The sequence below is a fragment of the Hemiscyllium ocellatum genome, chromosome 15 (genome assembly GCF_020745735.1).
Source record: "Hemiscyllium ocellatum isolate sHemOce1 chromosome 15, sHemOce1.pat.X.cur, whole genome shotgun sequence".
NCBI lineage: Eukaryota > Metazoa > Chordata > Chondrichthyes > Orectolobiformes > Hemiscylliidae > Hemiscyllium > Hemiscyllium ocellatum.
In genome coordinates, this window is record NC_083415.1 from 34,495,540 (window position 1) to 34,517,681 (window position 22,142).

Here is a 22,142-nt window from a genome sequence, read left to right on the forward strand (position 1 = left end):
TCAGGAGAACTCCTCTTTGAGCCGCCCCCGTAGTCAGTATACTTTCTGAACATTAATGTTGCACCGCCACATCACTGTATCAGAGAAACATTGATACAGATTGAAACGTCACACATCCCCAAGGGGGCGGCGGCGACAATAAAGAATCGAACCTCCTGCACATGCGCACGAACCCCACGATTTAAAGGGCCGCTGGAGGGGCGGGGCCAGTGGGCGACGCGGGACGTCAGTTCCGGTGGCGCGCGGCGCTCTGGGAAGGTGAAGCGGTTAAGGTCGGTTCCGCCGCCGGTTCGTCCGATTCTCTTTAGTGTTTGCCGTGTGTCGGCAGCGGGAAGCGGCTCCTCTTTCTTGCTTCGTGAGCGAATGGATTGACTCGTTTCTTCAGAAATTCGGCTTCAAGCTCGCTTTTTTGAAGAAAGGAGGTAAGTTTCGGGTGAAAAGCAGAGGCCGGAGAGGAGACTGTACAGGGGGCAGCGGCCCCCAGCGCTCGGTCTGCCCCAGGACCTGGGACCCGGCGGAGCCCGGCTAGGAACGCTGGAGGAGGGCAGCCTGCTTCGGTTAGGATCACCAGGCCCCGCTGCCATGTCGTGGGCCGTCTGAGGAGCCGGCTGGTTTCTGAGTGCCGGTTTGTCGCATATCACCTGGTCAGTTCAAACCCGGGCCCCGTGGTCTGCCACAGCACTGACAGGTCCCATCACATTTCCAAAGTTGGCAAATCCTGTGCAAGTGTTAACGCCACCTCTCCCTCCCTCCCCCGAATGCCCTAAAGAAATGTCATCTATCCCAAGGAAAATGCTTTAATGTGTTGTCATTGACCGGACAGCTGCGAAGATCGCTAATTCCAGTCTTTTGGAGGGCATCAGATGGCATCATTATCAAAAGTCTTCGGCCCCATAAGTCAATCGTTGGTGTTTTTCCAAACATCCAAGCGTGCAGCTTTGGAACATAGGTCTCCCCTTTTTTAAACTTTGTTTACCAGTGTTGGTTGTCCAAACCGTGTTCCTTTTTATATGCATTTCTGGGACTCAGATAAAGTCTCCAAAGTCCAAGTGACTACTTTTGTTTGGTTTGGTTTTGTTCCTTCATGGTATCTCTCAAATTGTGTGCTTTGTTTTTTAAAACAAACCTTTTTTGGTACCCTTTCTTTATTGACTGGTAAATCATAATTCTGTTATTGGCTGGTTGGGATGTACACAAAATAACAATTCTGAGTTTAAACTTTGAGATTTTCTGCTTTAATGTTCTCCAGATTGTTAATGTGTCTTGACTTGTTTGTAATTGTCATTGCACTATAGAATTAATTTTCAGAGTTGTTACTTGTGTTAAATTTTCTTGGTATTTCACAAATGTAAACTTCAACACAGCTAGGAAACCAGATGTCCTCAGTTGCCATATGTAGCAATTCCATATCAGAGCCTCATGGAAAGTTGGTGACTGACAGCAGTGGGACAAATGGGAGATTGAAAGTTATTGTGGAAGTCCTGATGTATTCTGAATTTCAAAGGATATTGTTTAACTTGTGTGTCAGAGCCAAAAAAAAAGTGGAATAGGCTTATTAAAACTGGGTAAGATCTTTATTTTAGTAGTCTTAAGGGTTGCGAAGATGCAGGAATGTTTTGGCAAGCAGCAATAAGGGAATGCTTTGATAGTCAAAAGCTTAATTGCTTTTGACTCTCAAAAAAGAGACTGGCTAAAATTGGAGACTTCTATGATGTGTTGTAGATTGGTAAATGCCAGGGGACTAGAGATGGGCCAAGTCATAAAGAGCTTTTCAGCACTTATGTAAGATTTTGAATTGTTGGGTTAGCTTAAGTGTCTGCAGATCAGTAAAGGTAAGATAATATGCAAATAAAGTGGGTTGGATGTGGTCAGCAAGGGTTTTGAATGAGCTAAAGTTCTCTGGTAGCCAAAATTTAAGTGACTACAGCATGGGTGAGATTTTTGGAAGACCAAGGTTTAGCTTTATCGAAAATTTAAAATATTTCTTTCCTGTTTCTTTGTCGGTGCAGAATCTTGGTCCTGTTCCTCAACAGAGATATGAATGGCTTGACAGTAGGATGGGAAGGTGCAATTCAATGTGGAGGAGTGAGCTGATATGCTTAATGTAAGACTTCTATGGAGTGGAAAAGAGAGTGGGAATGTGCACAGTGGAGGGACACTGAAAGGCATGGATGTGCAGAGACATTGAAGGATTCATATACAAAATTCCCTGCAAGTGGATGGGCGTAAGGCATTAAAATGTCTTCTGAAAGAAGAGCAGACAGCACAGATCCATTGGGAGAATGGCAGGAATGAAAATACATTGTTACAATAAATTGAAGCACATCATGTATTTGCATGGAATTTAGTTTTATGCATGAGGGATAGTGAGAAAAGAGTGGTAGAATTATTCTTGCCAAGCAAATTAAAGAGATCAAAGCCAAGCCAAGTGAGAATTGTGATGAAAGATCAACTATGATGCTGAATGATGGAACAAACTTGAACTGAATAGCCTACACTCATTCATGTTCTCTTTAAATACATCTCATCTTGTATAAGTCTAGTAGTGTATTTTTGCCAATATAGTCATTGAAAAAGCCAAATTCCCCACTTGTAGTTTGATCACCCGATGTGTTTTTTTGATGGCATACTGTTTTCTTCTTGTTTATTTACTTTGCCTCATCTGTTAGAACTTCTAATAAATTTGCCATACCTCTTGGCTTGAGTTGTTCTTTATTGCATCACTTCTTTGCATTTGGAATGAAAAGTTGTAATTTTTGGTACATCTCAGTTGTGATATTAATTAAGGGCCAATTGTCATATCAAAGAATAAACACTCCTGTGATGAAATTAAAAATGGAACTATTTAAAAATGCTATATTTCCTACCTTCAGTCCCTTCAACCAAAACTATCAAAAGTAAGTTTAGCTATTCAGCCATTTGGTATCTAAGAACATGAGAAATAGGAGCAGGAGTAGGCCATTTACCCTTGGAGCCCACAGCGAGATGATCAGTCATCTGAGTCTATCTCATTCCCATTTTCTTGCATTGTCCCAGTTTCCCTTGATATCTGTAATATGTAGAAATATATCAATGTCTGAGCTTCCACAACACTCTGGGGCAAATAATTCTGAAGATTCACCACCCTTGGTGAAGAAATTCCTTCTCGATTCTAAATGACCTCTCTTTATTCTTTGACTCTTGTCCACTGGTTTTTGACCCCGCACCCCCAAAGGCAAGGAAAGACATCCTATTAAATTTACCCTGTCAACCCATATATACTTTTATATGTTTGAGTGAGATCACATCTCATTCTCAATTCCATGGAATAAAGGCCCAATCTGTTTAATCTTTCATTTTATAGTGCAATACCCCCGTTCTAGAAATTTGGTGAACCTACACTGCTCCAGGTGTAGTTTCATTTAAAATGCTGCATATTTACAGTGAAGCATCTTTTCTCCGCCAATCAATCCACTTCTAATAAAGGCCAACACCATTTTCCACCTTATTAGCTCACTTCACCGTCATGTTAACTTTTGGCAGCTCCTGGAAAAGGACACCGGAGTCCTTTTGGCTTCTAGCTGTTTGAGAAATACAGTATACGGTTTCTAGTGTTCCTACCAAGTAGATAATAATAATCTATTCTATCTCTCAAATTTTTTCCCATGCGTTTAACGTCTATTCAAGTCTTTGTGTGCCATCACAATTCACAAGCAAAATTTATGTAAATATATTTTCTCAGTCAAAAGTAATTAATGGGTTAGAAAATACTTCAGGATATTGTGCTGGAATGATCATTTCATGTTCTTGCTTATCGAGATAATCTTTCAGGGTAAACTGACTTAGGTTTTGGTAGAGGCAGTGGTGTGAAGTGTTGGGATCATATGTTTGTGATTATGTTGTCATGTCAGGATAAAGGCAGCATCATTCTGATTAGCCTTTTTACATCTGATACGTCTTAAGACATTAAATTTCTTATTTGAAAACAGGCATTAGGTACCCTGTGATACAGATATTTGACAATAAACAGAACTGCATCAGAAACAATTCACTGACTAGAAATATTTGCTGTCATTCTTTGTAAAAGTTGGTGAAAGTCATTATTGCAATAAAGATAACAGTTGAAAATCAATTTTGCAATGCTGCAAACGTGGAGTAGCCTTGTACTAAACTAAAATAGATGTCAACATTTCTATTTCACCATGACCAAATAAATCAAATTAGGTTTTCGTTGCAGTGCAATTCCAAAAGTTAACCTTTTGTTGATGCTACATCCATGTAACTTTAAATGTAATTAATCTTACTGGACAGGGCAAATTCAGTTTGCACTCTAGAGCATAGGACTGTTGACAGTCTTTTTGAAGTCCTTCAGATGTGCCTTTTCTTTCAATGAAAGCCTAAACCTTGACTGCAATTAGCATCAAATCTACATAAACATAGCAACATCCCCAGTGGATTTATGCTGGCATTTATAGGCCAAGGACCTCAGTGTCCAGCAAGTCTGGATCATCTGGAATTCCTGTTGTTGGCACAGAGCATGTTGAGTTGATGGGGCTGTTCAAAATCAGGAATGATTTTCCTACAGTCAATAAGAAAAACTCTTTAGCATGTCAGAATGATCAGTTGTGCAAGGTTACACATGGATTTAAGGTAATTGACCAAATGATCTGAGATGACATGAAATATTTTTAACTCCATTCCCATTTGTGATTTGGAATGTGTTGTTAGAAAAGAATGTGGAACTTAATGTAGCAGCAATATTGAAAAGCAAATCTGATGATTACTTCCAGGGGAAGCACAAGTTGGAGTAGTAGTTAATTTGGTTGTTGTACCACAGGTTCACAAGGCCATACTACCTCCTAGAATGGTGCAACATATAATTCCTTGATCAACCCATTTGGAGAAAAGACCAGTTAGGCTACCGTTGTTCTGAAAATGCAGGGAAGGCAAATTGAAAGTGCATTGATTGTCGTCATTTGTTAATCGTGCCGAAGTGTCAGGTAGTGGATTTGTTTTCCATAAGAGTATCTTAATTTTGATTTGCTATTGACCAGTGGCTGATAGTACATATGCTGGTGAAGACAGACATAGGTTCTTTCTGGTTGAGTAAATTGCTGTGATTTGGAGTGAAATTTTGGAAAAAGCAGTTCCAAGTTCATTTGAGCCTGAACCTGATGTCCTGACTGAATTGTATCAAGTAGGAACAGAATGATGTGCTAATCTGTGTCCACACCATGTCTTTTGGTCTCAAAATTTCTGCCCTTTCCTGAAGTTCCTTGACACAGCATGTTTGTGCTCAGTACTTTTAGCAGGTGTTACCAGATAATGACCCGAATACATTGAAATCATTTGTATCTGACACCATCCCAATGGAAATCCCCAGTTGAACAAATAAAATTGAAAATAATACCTTTATCTATGACCTGTTTACATATTGGATATGTTTATTTACTCAGCAATTTGTTAAAACTTCTATTTTGAGTTTGGTTATAGAATCAGACATGTAGCACAGACAAAAAAACCTTTGATCTAACCTGTCTACGCTAACCAGATATCCTGTATCGTTCCTGTTGCATATCGCTCTAAACACGTCCTATTCATATACCTATCCAGATGCCTTTCAAATGCTGTACTTTTATCAGCATCCACCACTTCTGGTGACTCATTCCATACACAGACCACTCTGTGCCCCTTAAATCTTTCCCCACTCACATTAAACCTATGTCCTCTAGGCTTGGCCTCTGCTACCCTGGAGAAAAGACAACTATTTGCCTGATCTGTGCCACTCATGATTTTATAAACTTCTGTAAGGTCACACTGTCTCCGATCCAGGGAAAAAGGCCCGGCCTGTTTCAGCCTCTCACTATAGCTCAAATCCTCCACTCCAGGCAACATTCTCTAAATCTTTTCTGAATCCTTTCAAGTTTCACGGCATCTATCTTATAACAGGGAGACCAGAATTGAATGCCGTATTCCAAAAGTGGCCTAACCAATGTCCAATACAGCTGCAACATTACATCCTAACTCCTATACTCAATGACCAATAAAGGCAAGCATACCAAACATCTTCACCAACCTGTCCACATGCGACTCCACTTTTGCAGAACTATGAACCTGCACCCCAGGATTCTGTTCTGAAGTTGACCTGACGTTTATTTTCCTCAAATCAAATTGGAATTGAGCTACTTAGTGAATTTTGCAAAGCTTTAAGTTAATTTTTGAATTAGTCATGCTGGAATTCTGTTATTAGAGTATAGATGTTGTAAACTGATGTAATATTGCACTTTAGTTACTCTGGATTAAATATGAAGTTATAGAACATCAAACATTACAGTGCAGTACTGGTCCATTATTATCCATATGTTTATTGAATGACCATTTAAATGCCTTAATGTTGGTGAGTTCACTACTGTTGCAGGTAGGGCATTCCAAGCCCTTACTACTGAGTAAAGAACCTACCTTTGATGTCTGTCCTATATTTATCACCCATTAATTTAAAGCAATGTCCCCTCATGCTAGCAATCACTATCTGAGGAAAAATGCTCTCACTGTCCACCCTATCTAATCATTTGATCATCTTGTATGCCTCTAATAATTCGCCTCTTAGGTATTCTCGAATGTAATTATTGGTTTAATAGTGTAGTAATGGAATTAGATTTTCTGATTTGTTAATGAATGTGCACTAAACTATGATGTGTTTGTATCTTTTTCCAGAGATCCTGCTACTGCATATTTCTGATCTTAACCAGCACCTCTGCAATCTTCCTATAAATCTAATCTAAGTTAATGAGTTGGAAGTGTGAAATGTCTCAAATTCAGGTTCATAACTCATCCTCCAGTCTATCGCAACCTCTTATGGGTAGTAGTGTTGGTCAGAGCATTCCTTCTGGTATTGGTCCTCTGCCATCAGAAAATGCTAGTAGGCCCATTCAAAGCTCCGCTTTACCTTCCATGTCTGCCACTTCCACCACCGCAGCTGCAGGTATGTACGTATGTTCTAGTCATGGAGGAAATGCCTTTGAATGTGCAGATTACTGATAAAAATAGTACTTGGCTTTTTTGTTTTGGATTTGTTTGGGGACAAGTGGCAATAAACAATGGAATAGTGTGTTTGCTTTTGTGAAGAATTTTGTGTTAAATATCTGTCAGGACGTCCTTATGCCCTTCATCTCCATGCTGGCTGTCTAAGAGCAACCTTTCTGGCCTTGCTCATCAACTGTTTCCATAATGCTTTTTTAAAATCTCTCAAGACAGTTTTCTCATTCTCTTTTGAAGGCTTTGATCAAATATATCTCCACGAAACTCAGGCATTCTAGATCTTAACCACTTGCTGCGTAAAATAGTCTTTGTTTTTGTTGCCAAACACCTTGAATTGCTGCTTTCTCGTTCTTGATCCTTGCATCAATAACAACAATTTCTCTCTCCCAACTCAGTCCGAGACTCCTCCAATTTGAACACATGACAAATTTCTTAGTTCTATTCTTCAGGGTGAACATGCCTAGCTTCCCCAATCTGTCCACCTGATTGAGAACCCTGGGACCATTTTCATGAGTCTTTTTTTATAGTCTTGTGTATGACTTTACATCTGTCCTCCCTAAAGTGTGGTGCCCAGTACTGACAGCAATACTTTATGCAGGCTTAAGATAATTTCATCCTTTTGTGCTCTGTGCCCCAATTTCAGAACTGAGATTTCATTTTATTAGCAGCTCTTTTCGCCTGTCCTATCCCCTTAAATGACTTATGGACATGTAACCTAATTTCTTCTGCCCCATACCCTGTTTAAAATGACCTTTTTATCTTGTATTGGTCTCATTATTTCTATAATGTATGTATGCTTCTGCATTATTCCTGCATTGGCCATCTATCCATTCTACCACCTGAAGTTCTCTTGAAGTCTGTTGCTATCCTCCTCACAGTTCGCAATATCTAACTTGTCATTCAGAAGTTTTGGGACTGTGCTGTTTACTGTCATGTTTGTGTGATCAAATAAAGAAAATATTGACCTTTTAAAAACCCCACTGTATATCTTTCTCCAGTCTAAAGACCAGCCATTCACCAGTAATGTTATCTGCAACTCATCCAATTTCATTTTCATATTGCCCCTGTCTCTCATTTCTTTGGTTTTGCATTTGCTGAAAAACTTGTTATACAGCACTCTGTGCAACACCTTTTGGAAATTCGAATGCAATGCAATTAAACTCGTTCCCACTCTGTTACTTGATCGAAAATTTGATCGAATTAGTTAAACACCGTTTGTCCTAGGTGCATCTGTGCCGAATTTTCTTAAACAATTCACATTTGTCCAACTGATAAATCTGATTGTGAATTATTGTTTGAATTGCTGCCAATGCTAACCTAATTGGCCTATGGTTGTTGGTTTTATCCTTGCACCCTGTTTGTTTTGAACAAATGGCCTGACATTTGGAATTCTCTGGTCTTCTGGTACCACCACTGTACATTGTGGCCAGTGTGTCCACAATTCCAGACCACCTCACTTGAATGCATATCATTTGGGCCTGATAATTTATCAATGTTGGGTACATACTGCTTGTAAAATACCTTGTCTAGCATTTTGTTTTCTCTACACAAATGGTCAGGCCAGCATTTATTGTCCTTTAGACAGTGACATTGAACCAGTACAATCTACACCATATCATATAATGGTGGGTCATTGTTCTCTGGCCTTGTTCACCATATTTCAGGCTTTGGTATTATCCTATAGGATCAGGTGCTTCCCCAAAAGTCAGTGTTGGTAGAGGTTTGGTTACTTACTTTGCCTCTCAATTGAGTGCAAATATGCTGTCCTTTCACGTTTTTCTTCACTCTAATTATTTCAAATGCTGCAGGAAATGCACTTTTGACCTTCCATGTACAGTTTCTTTGGAATGCCAAATGTACTTACCAATGGAGCACTTAGCTGACAGCACGCTACTTTGTAAGTGCAGAAAGCAGCTTGGATATCCTCTATGGTGGTGTTTGTTACTTATCTTTTTGTCCATGTAAGCATTAAAATATTGTAGTTTATTTACTTGTGAAGCAATGATGAGCTATCTATTAAGTTTTATTAATGTATTAATTTTATATGAATTTGATTAAAATTTAAGCAATGAATCTGTATACTGCCTTCAGCATTCCAAAGACACTATCCTCCTTGGGCAGCATTTGTACAAAATTCTTTCTGGGTGCGAGACTCTTATTGCAGTCTCAGTTGTTATCTACTGTCATTATGTTACCTCAAATGATTTCTCTTTTTTTTTTCTTCTGCATATTCACCGTAATCACTTATTTCCTTTCCCATATATCTGCTCAATAATTGCTGTCTTTTGGTGACAACACTTGAGATCATGGAAGTAACTTCACTGCATAGCTATGATTTGGTTTTTCTTCTGTCCATTTTCCAGAGCATCCCTTGCTGTTGCTGACATCTTCAGATGCCTTTTCTGATGAAACAAAACCAAAGTCACTGCCTTTAGATTTTGCAAATATTCAAGTTCCATCCATGTTGGTTCCATGAATCTTTCCAATTGCGTCCTATTTCAGTGTTGAACTTTTGTTAACTGCTGAACACATAGTTCAGCCTCCTTTCTTAATCCAGCTTGCCAGCAAAACTGCTTTTTTCACTTGTAACATGTAAATGTCGGTTGTGCTCATCAAAATGAACATATGATTTGGAGATGCCGGTGTTGGACTGCGGTGTACAAATGTTAAAATCTCACAACACCAGGTTATAGTCCAACAGGTTTAATTGGAAGCATACTGGCTTTCGGAGCAACGCTCCTTTATCAGGTGGTAGTCATACTCTACCACCTGATGAAGGAACGACACTCCGAAAGCTAGTATGCTTCCCATTGTATCTGTTGGACTAAACCTGGCATTGAGATTTTTAACTGAATGAACATAAATAAAATAAATATGTTTATGTTCATAAGAAACCTGTTCTACTTGTGGAAATCTATTACCCAGGTGAATGTAAGAATGGTATTTTGGGGAGATTGAAAGGAAAGGTTGACTTATAATTGTGCTGAATTTTTGTGGGAGCCAATGCCATCCCAGATCAGTTAAACCAGAGCCATACTGGCTGTGGTTATGTATCAATTGGTGTCAGACTTGCTTAATCCATATTTCTGAATGGTTCTCTAATAAATATTTACAAATTCAGAGTGTTTCTATTGAAAACATTATAACTTGTAAGGTATTTATATCTACATTGGGTTTATAGGAGCATCAGAATATCTTAAATATTGAAGCATTTTAGAATCTCAAGATTTTATTTGTAACATTAATCTGTACTGGCAAAATCGCTGCTTGTTGGAATGTGTTTCAATGTTTGGTAGCAATATTAAATTAAGTTTGTGATTTAATTTTTCAGTTCCTTCAAACATGGCAAACCCCAAAGAGAAAACCCCTATGTGTCTTGTGAATGAGTTAGCCCGTTTCAACAAGATTCAGCCAGAATACAAATTGTTAAATGAACTTGGTCCAGCTCACGCAAAGGTGAGTAGAAAACATTAATGTTTCTCTTTTCTTGGCTTTGATAGGAATCCATTTTCAATCCTAAATAGTTTATTTGAAGCTAAATTGTGTACTCTGCAATTTTAAAGTTGAAAATGCTGCAATTTCTTAAGATATTTAGGGTGAGAGCAATGCCAAGTCTTTATGGCTTTTCAAAGTGCTGAAATTAATTTTTAGCTCTGTTTCTTGTTTGTTTTTGTTCCAATTCCTATGTTGTGGGTTGTGCTTTTCCATTTTAAAAAATCCTTAATAACTTAATCTAACGTGGCATCTTGGAAGATGTGCTTGCAAAATTTTGAATATTTTGGGCATACCATTGCATCTTGATGATGTGAGGTTGAGTGAAATGTAGATTTGCAGTGTCTTGACCTTGGTTCTCTCATCAATACCAATGTTTAAGTAAAGGTACATTGTTAATTTCTGTGTGGTCACTGATGCTTTCCACGATTGCATTATATGAGGAAGTAATGGCTGAATAGTCAGCTTTTTACTACAAAATGGAAAATAAATTCTCTTCCATAATGTCCCACCAACACTTTCCACTTCTTAGCTGCCAAGCAATCACAGATTTTACCCAACTCTAACTTCCCATTCAAAGTTTGTGAGAAGATTTGTAGCTCGGGTGCCCGTTGTTGTGGTTCTGTTCGCCGAGCTGGGAATTTGTGTTGCAGACGTTTCGTCCCCTGTCTAGGTGACATCCTCAGTGCTTGGGAGCCTCCTGTGAAGCACTTCTGTGATGTTTCCTCTGGCATTTATAGTGATTTGTATCTGCCGCTTTCGGTTGTCAGTTCCAGCTGTCTGCTGCAGTGGCCGGTATATTGGGTCCAGGTCGATGTGCTTATTGAATCTGTGGATGAGTGCCATGCTTCTAAGAATTCCCTGGCTGTTTTGTTTGGCTTGTCCTATAATAGTAGTGTTGTCCCAGTCGAACTCCTGTTGCTTGTCATCTGAGTGTGTGGCTGCTAAGGATAGCTGGTTGTGTCGTTTCGTGGCTAGTTGGTGTTCATGGATGCGGATCGTTAGCTGTCTTCCTGTTTGCCGTATGTAGTGCTTTGTGCAGTCCTTGCATGGGATTTTGTACACAACATTGGTTTTGCTCATGCTGGGTACTGGGTCCTTCGTTCTGGTGAGTTGTTGTCTGAGCGTGGCTGTTGGTTTGTGTGCTGTTATGAGTCCTAGTGGTCGCAGTAGTCTGGCTGTCAGTTCGGAAATGCTCTTGATGTATAGTAATGTGGCTAGTCCTTTGGATTGCGGCATGTCCACCCAAAGGACTAGCCACATTACTATACGTCAAGAGCATTTCCGAACTGACAGCCAGACTACTGCGACCACTAGGACTCATAACAGCACACAAACCAACAGCCACGCTCAGACAACAACTCACCAGAACGAAGGACCCAATACCCAGCATGAGCAAAACCAATGTTGTGTACAAAATCCCATGCAAGGACTGCACAAAACACTACATAGGACAAACAGGAAGACAGCTAACGATCCGCATCCATGAACACCGACTAGTCACGAAACGACACGACCAGCTATCCTTAGCAGCGCCACACGCTGATGACAAGCAACGTGAATTCGACTGGGACAGCACTACTATTAGAGGACAAGCCAAACAGAGAACAGCCAGGGAATTCCTAGAGGCATGACACTCATCCACAGACTCAATCAATAAGCACATCGACCTGGACCCAATATACCGACCACTGCAGCGGACAGCTGGAACTGACAACCAGAAGCGGCAGATACAAACCACTATAAATGCCAGAGGAAAGATCACAGAAGCGCTTCACAGGAGGCTTCCAAGCACTGAGGATGTCTTCTAGACAGGGGACGAAACGTCCGCAACACACATTCCCAGCTTGGCGAACAGAACCACAACATCTAACTTCCCATTCTCAGAATTTGCATTGCTCTTGAAACCACAGTTTCACTATAAAGGAGGTTTATAATGTAAAATCGTGGTTTCACTCCATTGTCAAAGGTGTGCACATATGATTTCAACTTGATTCATTTCTGACTCCTAGCAATGAATCAAAGCACTGGTAGTTGGTATTTATACAATTCAGATCACTTCCTATGCATCGGCTACCTGTGATGGATGGTGAACAGAGAAATACAGAATGACCTGTTATGATCCTCCTGCGGGGTAGGAAGTAGACCGTTCTGTTTACATTCCTATCAGCGGTTATTTGTTCTCCTCTGTGCATCTGCCTCCATCTTGTTAGAATCTCTTTGGGGGAAAGAACAGTGCAAAATGCTTCCAACGCTCAGTACCTCTGGCAGCTATGGGAAGAAGGCAGAGTTATTCTTTTGAATTTGGTACTCTTCATTAGAGTTAGTAGACTCAATGTTAAGTGTGCTTTCTTCCTGCAGATGTTGCTAGATCTGCTGAGTTTGACTAGTTTCACATCTCCAGTGTCTCAATTTTGTTTTATTTTAGTGGGGCAGGGATTGGAGACCTAATGGAATGAATTCCCTAACATATGCTCCTTAGCACCATCGCAGTCCCAGTAGCCCCCAACCAGTTTACAAAACATTCTATTTCATGCTTTTTTTTTTCTTTTGTTGTCCAACCATTTGACCTCCCTGCTTTTTATATACCCAGAAATTTGCCCTGTTTCCCAACATTGAGTTGGGAGGGAAGCTTAAGCTTTTGTTCCCAGTCATTGGATTTACTGGGAAGACAACACACTGGATATTAGAAAAATTGAAAGCTTGATGAATGTATCTCCTGAGTTTTGAGGCTTGTACTTTTTTTTGAAAAAGAGAAGAATAAACTCAGTGAAAGAAATCAAGTTACAGGAGGAGTATTTGGCTTCTGTCATGTCTGACTAGAATATTCATATTAAGCTATAAAGCCTTGCAAGATGTTCTATTTAGTCCCTTGATCTTGGGGTGTGTTGTCTGGAGAAAGGAAATCATCTAAGATTTCCTAGGCTATATCTGTCCAGAGATTTCTGCTGATCGGTGAATATCTAGTTGTCACTTCAGGGTATGTGTTTATCATGCTCTGGTTAAATAACAAACTGATGTTCTTTGCTTGGTTTTGATAGAATTAACAATAGAGCATTATCCAAAAGGGTTCTGCTCACTTTAGTCAATTAAGTTGTTCTTTTATTCAAAATTAAATTTGGGTTTACTTGTACTTGAATATCAAAATTTTCAGAATGAGATGATGCGCAAGTATTTTGCCTTGTAAATAGTTATCAAATGTAAGGAAGAAGAATATTTTGCAGGGGATATTTCAATTTAATTGCAAGGAATTATTTTGTCCTATTTGATGAATCTTGGCCCAAATCACACTTCATTAATAGCCAAAATCCATCTGTTTTATATGTAGTTAGGTAGGATTTTCGGTAATATTGTTTTTTGATTTGAAATGAAACTTAAAATCCATACACTAAATTAAAATTAATCATATTATAATTGAGCATTGAATTTTTTGACGACTTGTAAATTTTACTTTTAGGTTTTTACAGTGCAGCTGACACTTGGTGACCAACACTGGGAAGCTGAGGGAAGCAGCATTAAGAAGGCTCAACATGCTGCAGCTGCAAAGGCCTTAATGGAAACCAATCTCCCAAAACCACCACCTCGTCCCCCACGTAATGATTCAAAAAATCCTGGTAAAAATTAGTTTTAGTAGAACAGTCACTGAAAGAAGCAATATTGATCACTATTTTGGCAAACCCTGGTAAAATTCAAGGTTAAAATCATGAGTGATCTCCTAAAGTATAAAGTCAAAAGTAAAGGTTCAGGTGCTTTATTTCTATTTTAAGAAGTAATGTGAATTGCATTTGAATTATTTTCACACTCTCTTTGAACCAGTTGCTCACAAAACAACTCCTTGCCAGACATTGTATAGCAAGTTGAATAATATGTATGCAATTTTGAACTCTGGGGTGACACTAAATTGATAATTTAATTTGTATTTTTAGACAGTGTAACTCCAACAGTAGAACTGAATGCCTTGTGTATGAAAATGGGAAAGAAACCAACCTATAGACCAATTGATCCTTATCCTGGATTAAGGCCAACCTACAATATGCTGAGAAATAATGCTTATCCTCAAAGGTATCAATTGCTATTTTTTTAATTCTCTTCTACCTATATCTTAGTTGTCTGTACTATACAGTGTTTGAAGACAAAATGCTATTTCAGGTTTTTGTTTCCAGGTAGATTAGCTACATTTTTCAAAAATTCCTTATTGATATTTTCAGGGCATCCTTGCCCCACAAACGCTTCTGGAATAAAATAATGTTAAGAGCTCCTGTGATAGCCTAGCAGATTTCTTTTAAAAAAATACACCATGCGGGTTAAGTACTGCAGTGTTGAATTCTTGTTCTGTGCTAGTCTCCATGTGATTGGATGTTACGTTCTTGCTTTCCTGGTTGGGGGAGATCCACTTTATATTCTGCTTTTGAGTATTGTTCGTTGTCAGAAAAAAATGCTATTGTCTGCCAGATTGCGCACAACCTGTAGTTGTGCTGATTGTTTCTCATAATCCATTGGCATAGTTGGTGCTTGTCTGGCGGTATGATGTCTTAGTGGTTAGCACAGCTCCCTCTCAGTGCCAGGGACGTGGGTTCGATTCCAGTCTTGGGCGACTGTCTGTCTGTGTGGAGTTTACACATTCTCCCTGCGTCTGTGTAGGTTTCCTCCAGGTGCTCCGGTTTCCTTCCACAATCCAAAGATGTGCAGGTCAGCTGAATCGGTGCTAAGTTGCCCATAGTGTTGAGGATGTGGAGGCTAGATGCATTAGTCAAGGGTAAATGTAGAGTAATAGGGTAGAGGATTGGGTCTCGGTGGATTATCTTCGGAGGTTCAGTGCAGACTTGTTAGGCCAAATGGCCTGTTTCCACACTGTAGGGATTCTATGACTGCGTAACACCTGTAGTCAGGGGTGAATATAATCAAAGAAAATAATCATCTGTGTACGATGAGTGAAGAAGCTTCATGATCTATAACACATTTTTGTACCCTTGTGGCATTCCAAAATGTTTTGCAACCTGTAACTTTTTAAATATTGTCATTTATTTTTCATTGAAGCAGCTTAAAATAGCCAATTTATATAATACTTGGTGAAAAGTTTTTTTTTTGGTGTTGGACAGATGAGAAATTTTGGCTAGGTCATTGGAAAAGCTCAGTATTGGTCTTTGAATAGGATTGTAAGATATTTTATGCTTGTTTCAACAATTAGGGAGAGTTCAGTTTGGTCCCCTATTAAAGCTGGTAGTATTTTAATTGCAAAGGACCCACTTCTTTTACTGTACTGCAGTGGCACCCTACATAATGTACTCCATTTCAGTCAATAGTCAATCAAGACGTTCAGAGCAAGTTGAAACTAGTATAAATGTTATAAGAGAAAAGGTGGAAAAACTAGAGGCAGAATATATATATATAATGTGGCATGGTCTTTGGTTGAATAAGATCATTAAAATGTTTACAAAAAGAGGCCTTAGGCTTGACAGGACAGTAAAAGCTCTCCTAAAGCTACACAGTTAGCCCTGTTCCGGACTACTTCCCTGTGACCAGCATTTTTTTTTCTCCATCTCTTTTTCCTTTGGAAAGCCAAATTTCATTAGTTAAGGGTGTGTATTCAGAATAAATGTATCTTGGAAAAGAGATTTGCTTCCTCTCACCATTGCTGCATTTGTTAATCAACTTAAACCAATGTCCATTGCTTTGAATTCTGTGGCCTACCTTGTGTGGATCCCTCATGATTTTTAAGCAACTAGATCAAATCTCTCAACTTTTGACTTCCATAAGGTGAATAGCACAAATGTTTCCTTCGCGTCCTCTTAACTCAAGTCTTTTGTGTTGCAACATTCTTGTAAATTTTAATTGCATTTTCTTCCGTGCCTAGCATTGTTCAATTGAATTGGACAATACTCCATTTTTAGTTATACTGTTGTCATATGAAGGTGAATCATAACTGAATTGTGTACTGAGTGCCTCTTTCTAAAAATCCATGTGCCCTGTATGCCTTACAGCTTTGTCAGTCTGTCCTACTATCTTGAGCAGTTCAGGCACTCTGCCCCTGATATTCCCTGCGAATTGTACTTTTTAAAAAAAAATGTAATGTTGCTTCTCAATTTCTAGTTCCAACAATCTGTCTGAAGTCATGCTCATCACATTTCACAATACTTCTAGGTTTTGTTGCATCGGCAAGTTTTAAAGTTGGTTCATACACCCAGGTCTAGCCAATTAATACACATTCCAAACAGTGGTCAAAAATGCTGACCCCAAAGAACTGTTATGGACCAGGCCTGACCTCTCAAAACATTTTTAAGCAGGTAGCCCAGACCGTAACTTTGCTGTTTGTTTTAGGTAAGTGTATAATGGATATTCCTGGAGTGAATTACCTGATTTGACTGCCAATTTTTAAGCAAACTGAATTTATTTTCACAATTATGGAATGAAATGCACAGAACAGAAAATAGAATATTGGACAACTTATCAAAATTCTGACACACTATCTCAACTTAATGATGCTGTTCTGAAAATACTTGCAACCGCCCTAATAAACACATCCTTTAGCACAAAGAGTAAAAATGAAACTAACCAGCCTTACAGGTTACAAAGTCAAAAGGGCAGAAGGAGGGAGCGAACCAGCAGCCTACCTCCTCTCTCTCTGCTGCTGAACTGAATCGAAATCTCTAAGCAAAGGCTCACTACAGAACTAGTGGCCCACTTCCCTTTGACTTTGCTGGTCTTTTTTCTAAGACATGGAAGCCTTCGGCTGGAAACATTATCAGTTGGGGTAAACAAAAAGGGCCCCAATAAACCTTTCAAACTCCGAATTGGAGCCTGGCCAATTACCCCCTCTCTGCCGGGGGCGGGTGGGGGGGGGAACACTCAGGCATAGTAACCTTGTAAAACTCCAACAATTTTGACAGAAACAAATGTCTACCTTTCTTCAAACAAACAATCATTCACCACTACTGTTTTGTGTCAGTCAGACAACTTCTTATCCATAAAGCTACTGTCCCTTTTATCCCATTAGCCTTGACTTTACTGACACAATTACTTACGTACGTTGTATTACATTATATTCTTTATCCTTCTGGTATTTGGTCAAAATAATTCAAACCCACAAATCTGTGTTTCCTTTCACAATTTCTGCTGGCTTTGCATAATTAATTCATATATTCCAAGTGACAAACTCCAAAATAAAAATCTGGGCCAAATTCACCAATTATTTAATTGTAAAAACAGCCTTTTGGCCTAACAGGCCCATACCAACATTTTAACTGCATGACTCGCCATCTGCCTCTGATCTAACCCCATCAACAAGTTCTTCATTTCCCTGTGTGTTTCAGCCTGCCCTTTGGGCGTGTATCTATGATTTGCCTGCAATACTTTTTTGTTGACAAGTTTAATATTGTAGTCGTTCTCCAGGTAAATAAACTTGAATTCCCTTTTGAGTTTATTCACTAATACTTTATTATGGCAGTTAACTCTGATCAGGCCCACAAATGGGAAGGTTTTGACTTGTACCTGGTCATTGCTCAGTGATATTTACTCGAGATAAACATGTTTGCCTGTTCAGCTCCTCCAGATGGCTGTAATTTTGCTATTCTGGTATCGTTTTGCACTTTTTCTATAAGCTTATAATATGAAACAGGACTGTTTAATGATCCCATTGTGATCTAACCAAGGTTATTTCCAGGCATAATTTTGATCTCTAGAATTAAATAATTTCTTAAAAAGTAGCCCCTGTGCTTTTTTATTGTTAAGTCGTCTTGATTAGGATTAAGCCTTTTATAAACTGCAATACTGCATATCTTCAGAACTGATATAAATGTATAATTACAACCTTTCAGTTTGTTGTTCTTAAGAGTTGAGATTTTACAAATAGTTTCTTTTTCCTCAGGTATTTTTACCCTTTTCCCCCTGTTGGACCAGTCACTTACCAAGTTGAGCTTGTAATTGGAAATCAGCAATTCCAGGGAAAGGGAAGATCAAGGCAGGCTGCTAAACATGATGCGGCTGCCAAAGCACTCAAAACCTTGCAAAATGAAACCCTGCCATCCAAATTACCAACTGTAAGTATTTTCATTTTTGATTGTTTAAAAGCAGGTTAGATTCCAATCAAGTCAGTTTATATTGTTGGAGAATGTAATGTAAACTGAGATTTATAGACGCAATATCATTTATTGCAATTTGGATTTGGTTTTTAATTTAGTAATCTGAAGGTTTTCTATGTTTGAAGTTAATTATTAACTTTTAAGTAATTCTGCAGCCATGGTGACTTTTCTTTTAAAAACAGTTTTTTTTTATGGTCTGACTTTAGAATGAACGGGTTTGTGTGTAACACTAATGGAAATTTTGTTTTATTTTAGATTATTTTGTGATCCAGAAAGGTAAATAATAAGGCCTCATGGTTTTAGAGACTTCTGGATTTTTAAGTTTGAGAAGCACTTATAGCTTGGGGGATTGGGAGGGTGTCAGTTTTGAACATGTGCTGCTGGGAAAGCACAGCAGGTCAGGCAGCATCCGAGGAGAAGGAGACTCGACAATTCGGGCAAAGCCTGACTCCTGACGAAGGGCTTTTGCCCGAAACATTGACTCCCTGCTCCTCGGATGCTGCCTGACCTGCTGTGCTTTTCCAGCACCACACTTTCGACTCTAATCTCCAGCATCTGCAGTTCTCACTTTCACTCAATTTTGAGCAGTCCAGTGAAGTCCTTAGAATAGGATTGCTGTGTAGATCAGTCCTTTTGAGAAGGAAAGATCTGGTGACCTAGACCACTAGTGTTAGCCCCAGGCCAGAATTGATTAAACCCTGAAGCAATTACTTAAAACTAAGTATATTTAAACAGGGGTACAATAGCTCCAGCAGTAAGCTATCTGCAGTTCTGGTTTAAAGATTGACAAAACAAATAGCTTAAACCCAGCAAAGTGTTAAATACAGGGACTTTGGTGTGAATGTTGAATGAGTTGCGCTTTGGGTGCATTACAAAAGCTGTTTGTTTCTTTTCAATTTATGAAGGGGTTTTGGGTCTAATGGGATCACACTGTTACTATATGTTTTTAAAATCATTGGCTTTCCTTTTTAAGTAAATGGTTCCTTTTACTTTATTAAAAAACTTGTTTTATTGTTAAAGCTAAATCTGCAGCAATGCATGCTTACGTTTCCATGACACCCCACTTTGATAAAACAAAAACAAGTTAAAATTGTCAAGCCAAGTTTCTGTCTATGATCTGACTGGACCCATAGTAATATCATAAATGTTGCATTTACATTTATCGATGTCAGTTTCCAATCAGATCTGGAATTGAAATTCCAGATAGAGGCCTGTTTCGACATTCTTTTAAACTGCTGCTTGTCCAATGAGAGATGCCTTCTCCTCTTGAAATGTTAAGTGTATGTAAACCGTAAAATCAGTACTGTCGTTAGCTGTAGCTAGGATGTTTGAAAGAGGACCTAGCCACACTTGAAAATGGGAAAAATTGAATCCAGGTGTGGGTTTGTTATTAAGAGTGCAAATAGATGGTGCCTTTTTTTCAAAACAAAACCTTCAGTTTTTCTATCCTGAAGGACAACATAGAGCAAAGAAGTAATGTTGAACTTTCCAAAACGTTAAGCTTGCATTTGGAGTAGTTTTGGGAACCCAATTGAGAGTATATAAGGAATGGAAATGGTATAGCTTAGATTCATGAGAAATGTCGCCAAGTTATACTGAGCTCTTGAGCAGCTTCATTGTGCTGAGTTAGAATCTAGTTGGTGATGTATTTGTATGCTTTCTCAGACATGTAGTAACCATGAAAAGGAGTAAGAATGGTTAGAAAATTTGCAGCTCGGTGGAGCAGCTCTTTCTTGTTTCTACTCTTAACTAATTGCTTACAGATAAAGCATCTTTTACAGCAGCTTCTCTTGTAGCCCTGCTCTTTCACCTTTTTTGTCACTCAAAGTTTGGTCCCCTTTCACAAAGGCTGAAGTCAGCTTCAACATGTACATTGGCAGTGTATAACTGCCTGTTGTCTAAGTCCCAGCCAAATATTGATCCACAACATAAACCGTGTACATTGTTTGCCAATCCTTTCCTCTCCTCAGCTGTTGTCTTGGACTGAACCAAACTGGTTGTAGTTTACACATTTGAGTTCAAGCTGTCCTTCTAACTCCATATTTTGTATTAAAAGGCTGCCTACCCATCCACCTTTGACTACCTCACCCTGTCTGACAAGGTAATCCTCATTTCTGCGTTTGTCACTTGACATTCAAATACTGTCCTCCTTGGCTTTTCATTCTCTACTCTAGTCACGATTCAAAAGCTGCCATAATCTATCACATGCCAGCTACACTTGTATCTATTGTTTGTACCCATTGATTACTAATTTCCCTCATGCCTTCAATTTAAAATTCTTATCCTTGTTTGATTCCTTTTTTACATGTACAGTCTTGTATCAAATTTCCTTTCAATCCTGCTTTCTTAGCATGCTGTCCCTTCTCTGGGAACTCTTTCCTCTGAAGAGCAAGCAGCAGAGTGAGATTAGATTAGATCCAATTTCTTTTGGAAAAAACAACAGATTTGATGTGTCAAATTGTTGAGTGGTGGACTTCCATATCAGTTAAGGTAGTTTAGACACACTGGAGCTTGTTTCAAAAATAATATTTTCAAAAATTATTTTACAAATTGAATTGTAGTTTCATAGAAGGTAACAAAGACTTGGATTAGTACAAATGCTTTTCACGATCATGTTTGTGAATACATGAAATGTTTTAAAATTTCTACTATCACATTTCATGCTAGTAACTATGCAAATGTTTCCTTTCAGATCAATGGAAAAGAAACAGATGATGATGATCTCAATAAATCTGAAATAAGCCAAGTATTTGAGATTGCACTGAAAAGAAATATGCCTGTGAACTTTGAAGTAAGGTTCTTATAAATGGTTCAATCAATTTGCATGAAATCAATTAAACTATCTGGTTCTTTGCAAAATTTTGTCCTTGTGATTTTTTTTTATTGAAGTGCTATGGATGAAATTGGCAATTACATTGTTTGTGTAGCTTGCACTTTCTAAACCATCTAAATGCATTAAATAGAGAAAGCATCTTACTGCTGGGTTAACTCAAAATTTGTTTCAACTGCCTCTGGAATTATCTGTTGATGCAAAAGTCATAATATTCAATGTATCATCGTGTGGAATCACTTGTCTTCCTGGTCAATTATAGCATTTACAGTGAGAGGATGCCAGAAATTTTTTTTTCATGGGCACTGAAGCTCCAGGTGGTCCCATGCTATTTGGGTTTGTCTTGTTTTGGTCAAGATACAAGTAATAAAGATTTATTGTACAAGATACAATAAAAGTAATATGGTGTTTAGTTTTTCTGCTTCTGCTTAATTGTGTGGGCTGTATGATGAGACTTTCAGTACCATGTAACTTTCCCCTTTTTGTACAAGTAGAATTCACAAAACAGTGGCCAAGATGTCTGTGTGCCACACTTTGTTGTGCATCTCATGCCTATCCTCTACATATTAAATCTTTTAGTGCATGGATTGAAGCGACTGGACAGAGAATGTTGGGAAATGAAGAAAAATATTCCAATTATATATCAATACTGCTCAGTCAGGTCCAAATGGAAAAGTTAAGCATTTTAAGTTCCACAATCCGAATTCAATTTGCCATTTTGGTTG

At 38.7% G+C, this 22,142-nt stretch overlaps 1 protein-coding gene across 4 annotated transcripts in view; it reads left to right on the forward strand.

The window, feature by feature from the left end:
• Positions 1-248: 248 nt before the first annotated feature.
• Positions 249-22,142, forward strand: part of stau1 (staufen double-stranded RNA binding protein 1) — a 40,329-nt gene continuing 18,435 nt past the window's right edge. For 3 of the 4 annotated variants that reach the window (XM_060836357.1, XM_060836358.1, XM_060836360.1), the window contains exons 1-7: positions 249-422; positions 6,694-6,961; positions 10,349-10,473; positions 13,967-14,123; positions 14,436-14,571; positions 18,374-18,545; positions 21,280-21,378. In XM_060836357.1, the coding sequence (XP_060692340.1) occupies positions 6,766-6,961; positions 10,349-10,473; positions 13,967-14,123; positions 14,436-14,571; positions 18,374-18,545; positions 21,280-21,378 (885 nt within the window). In that variant the 5' untranslated portion in view covers positions 249-422; positions 6,694-6,765. The remainder of the gene's footprint in view (positions 423-6,693; positions 6,962-10,348; positions 10,474-13,966; positions 14,124-14,435; positions 14,572-18,373; positions 18,546-21,279; positions 21,379-22,142) is intronic. The other variant, XM_060836359.1, reaches the window with a different exon arrangement.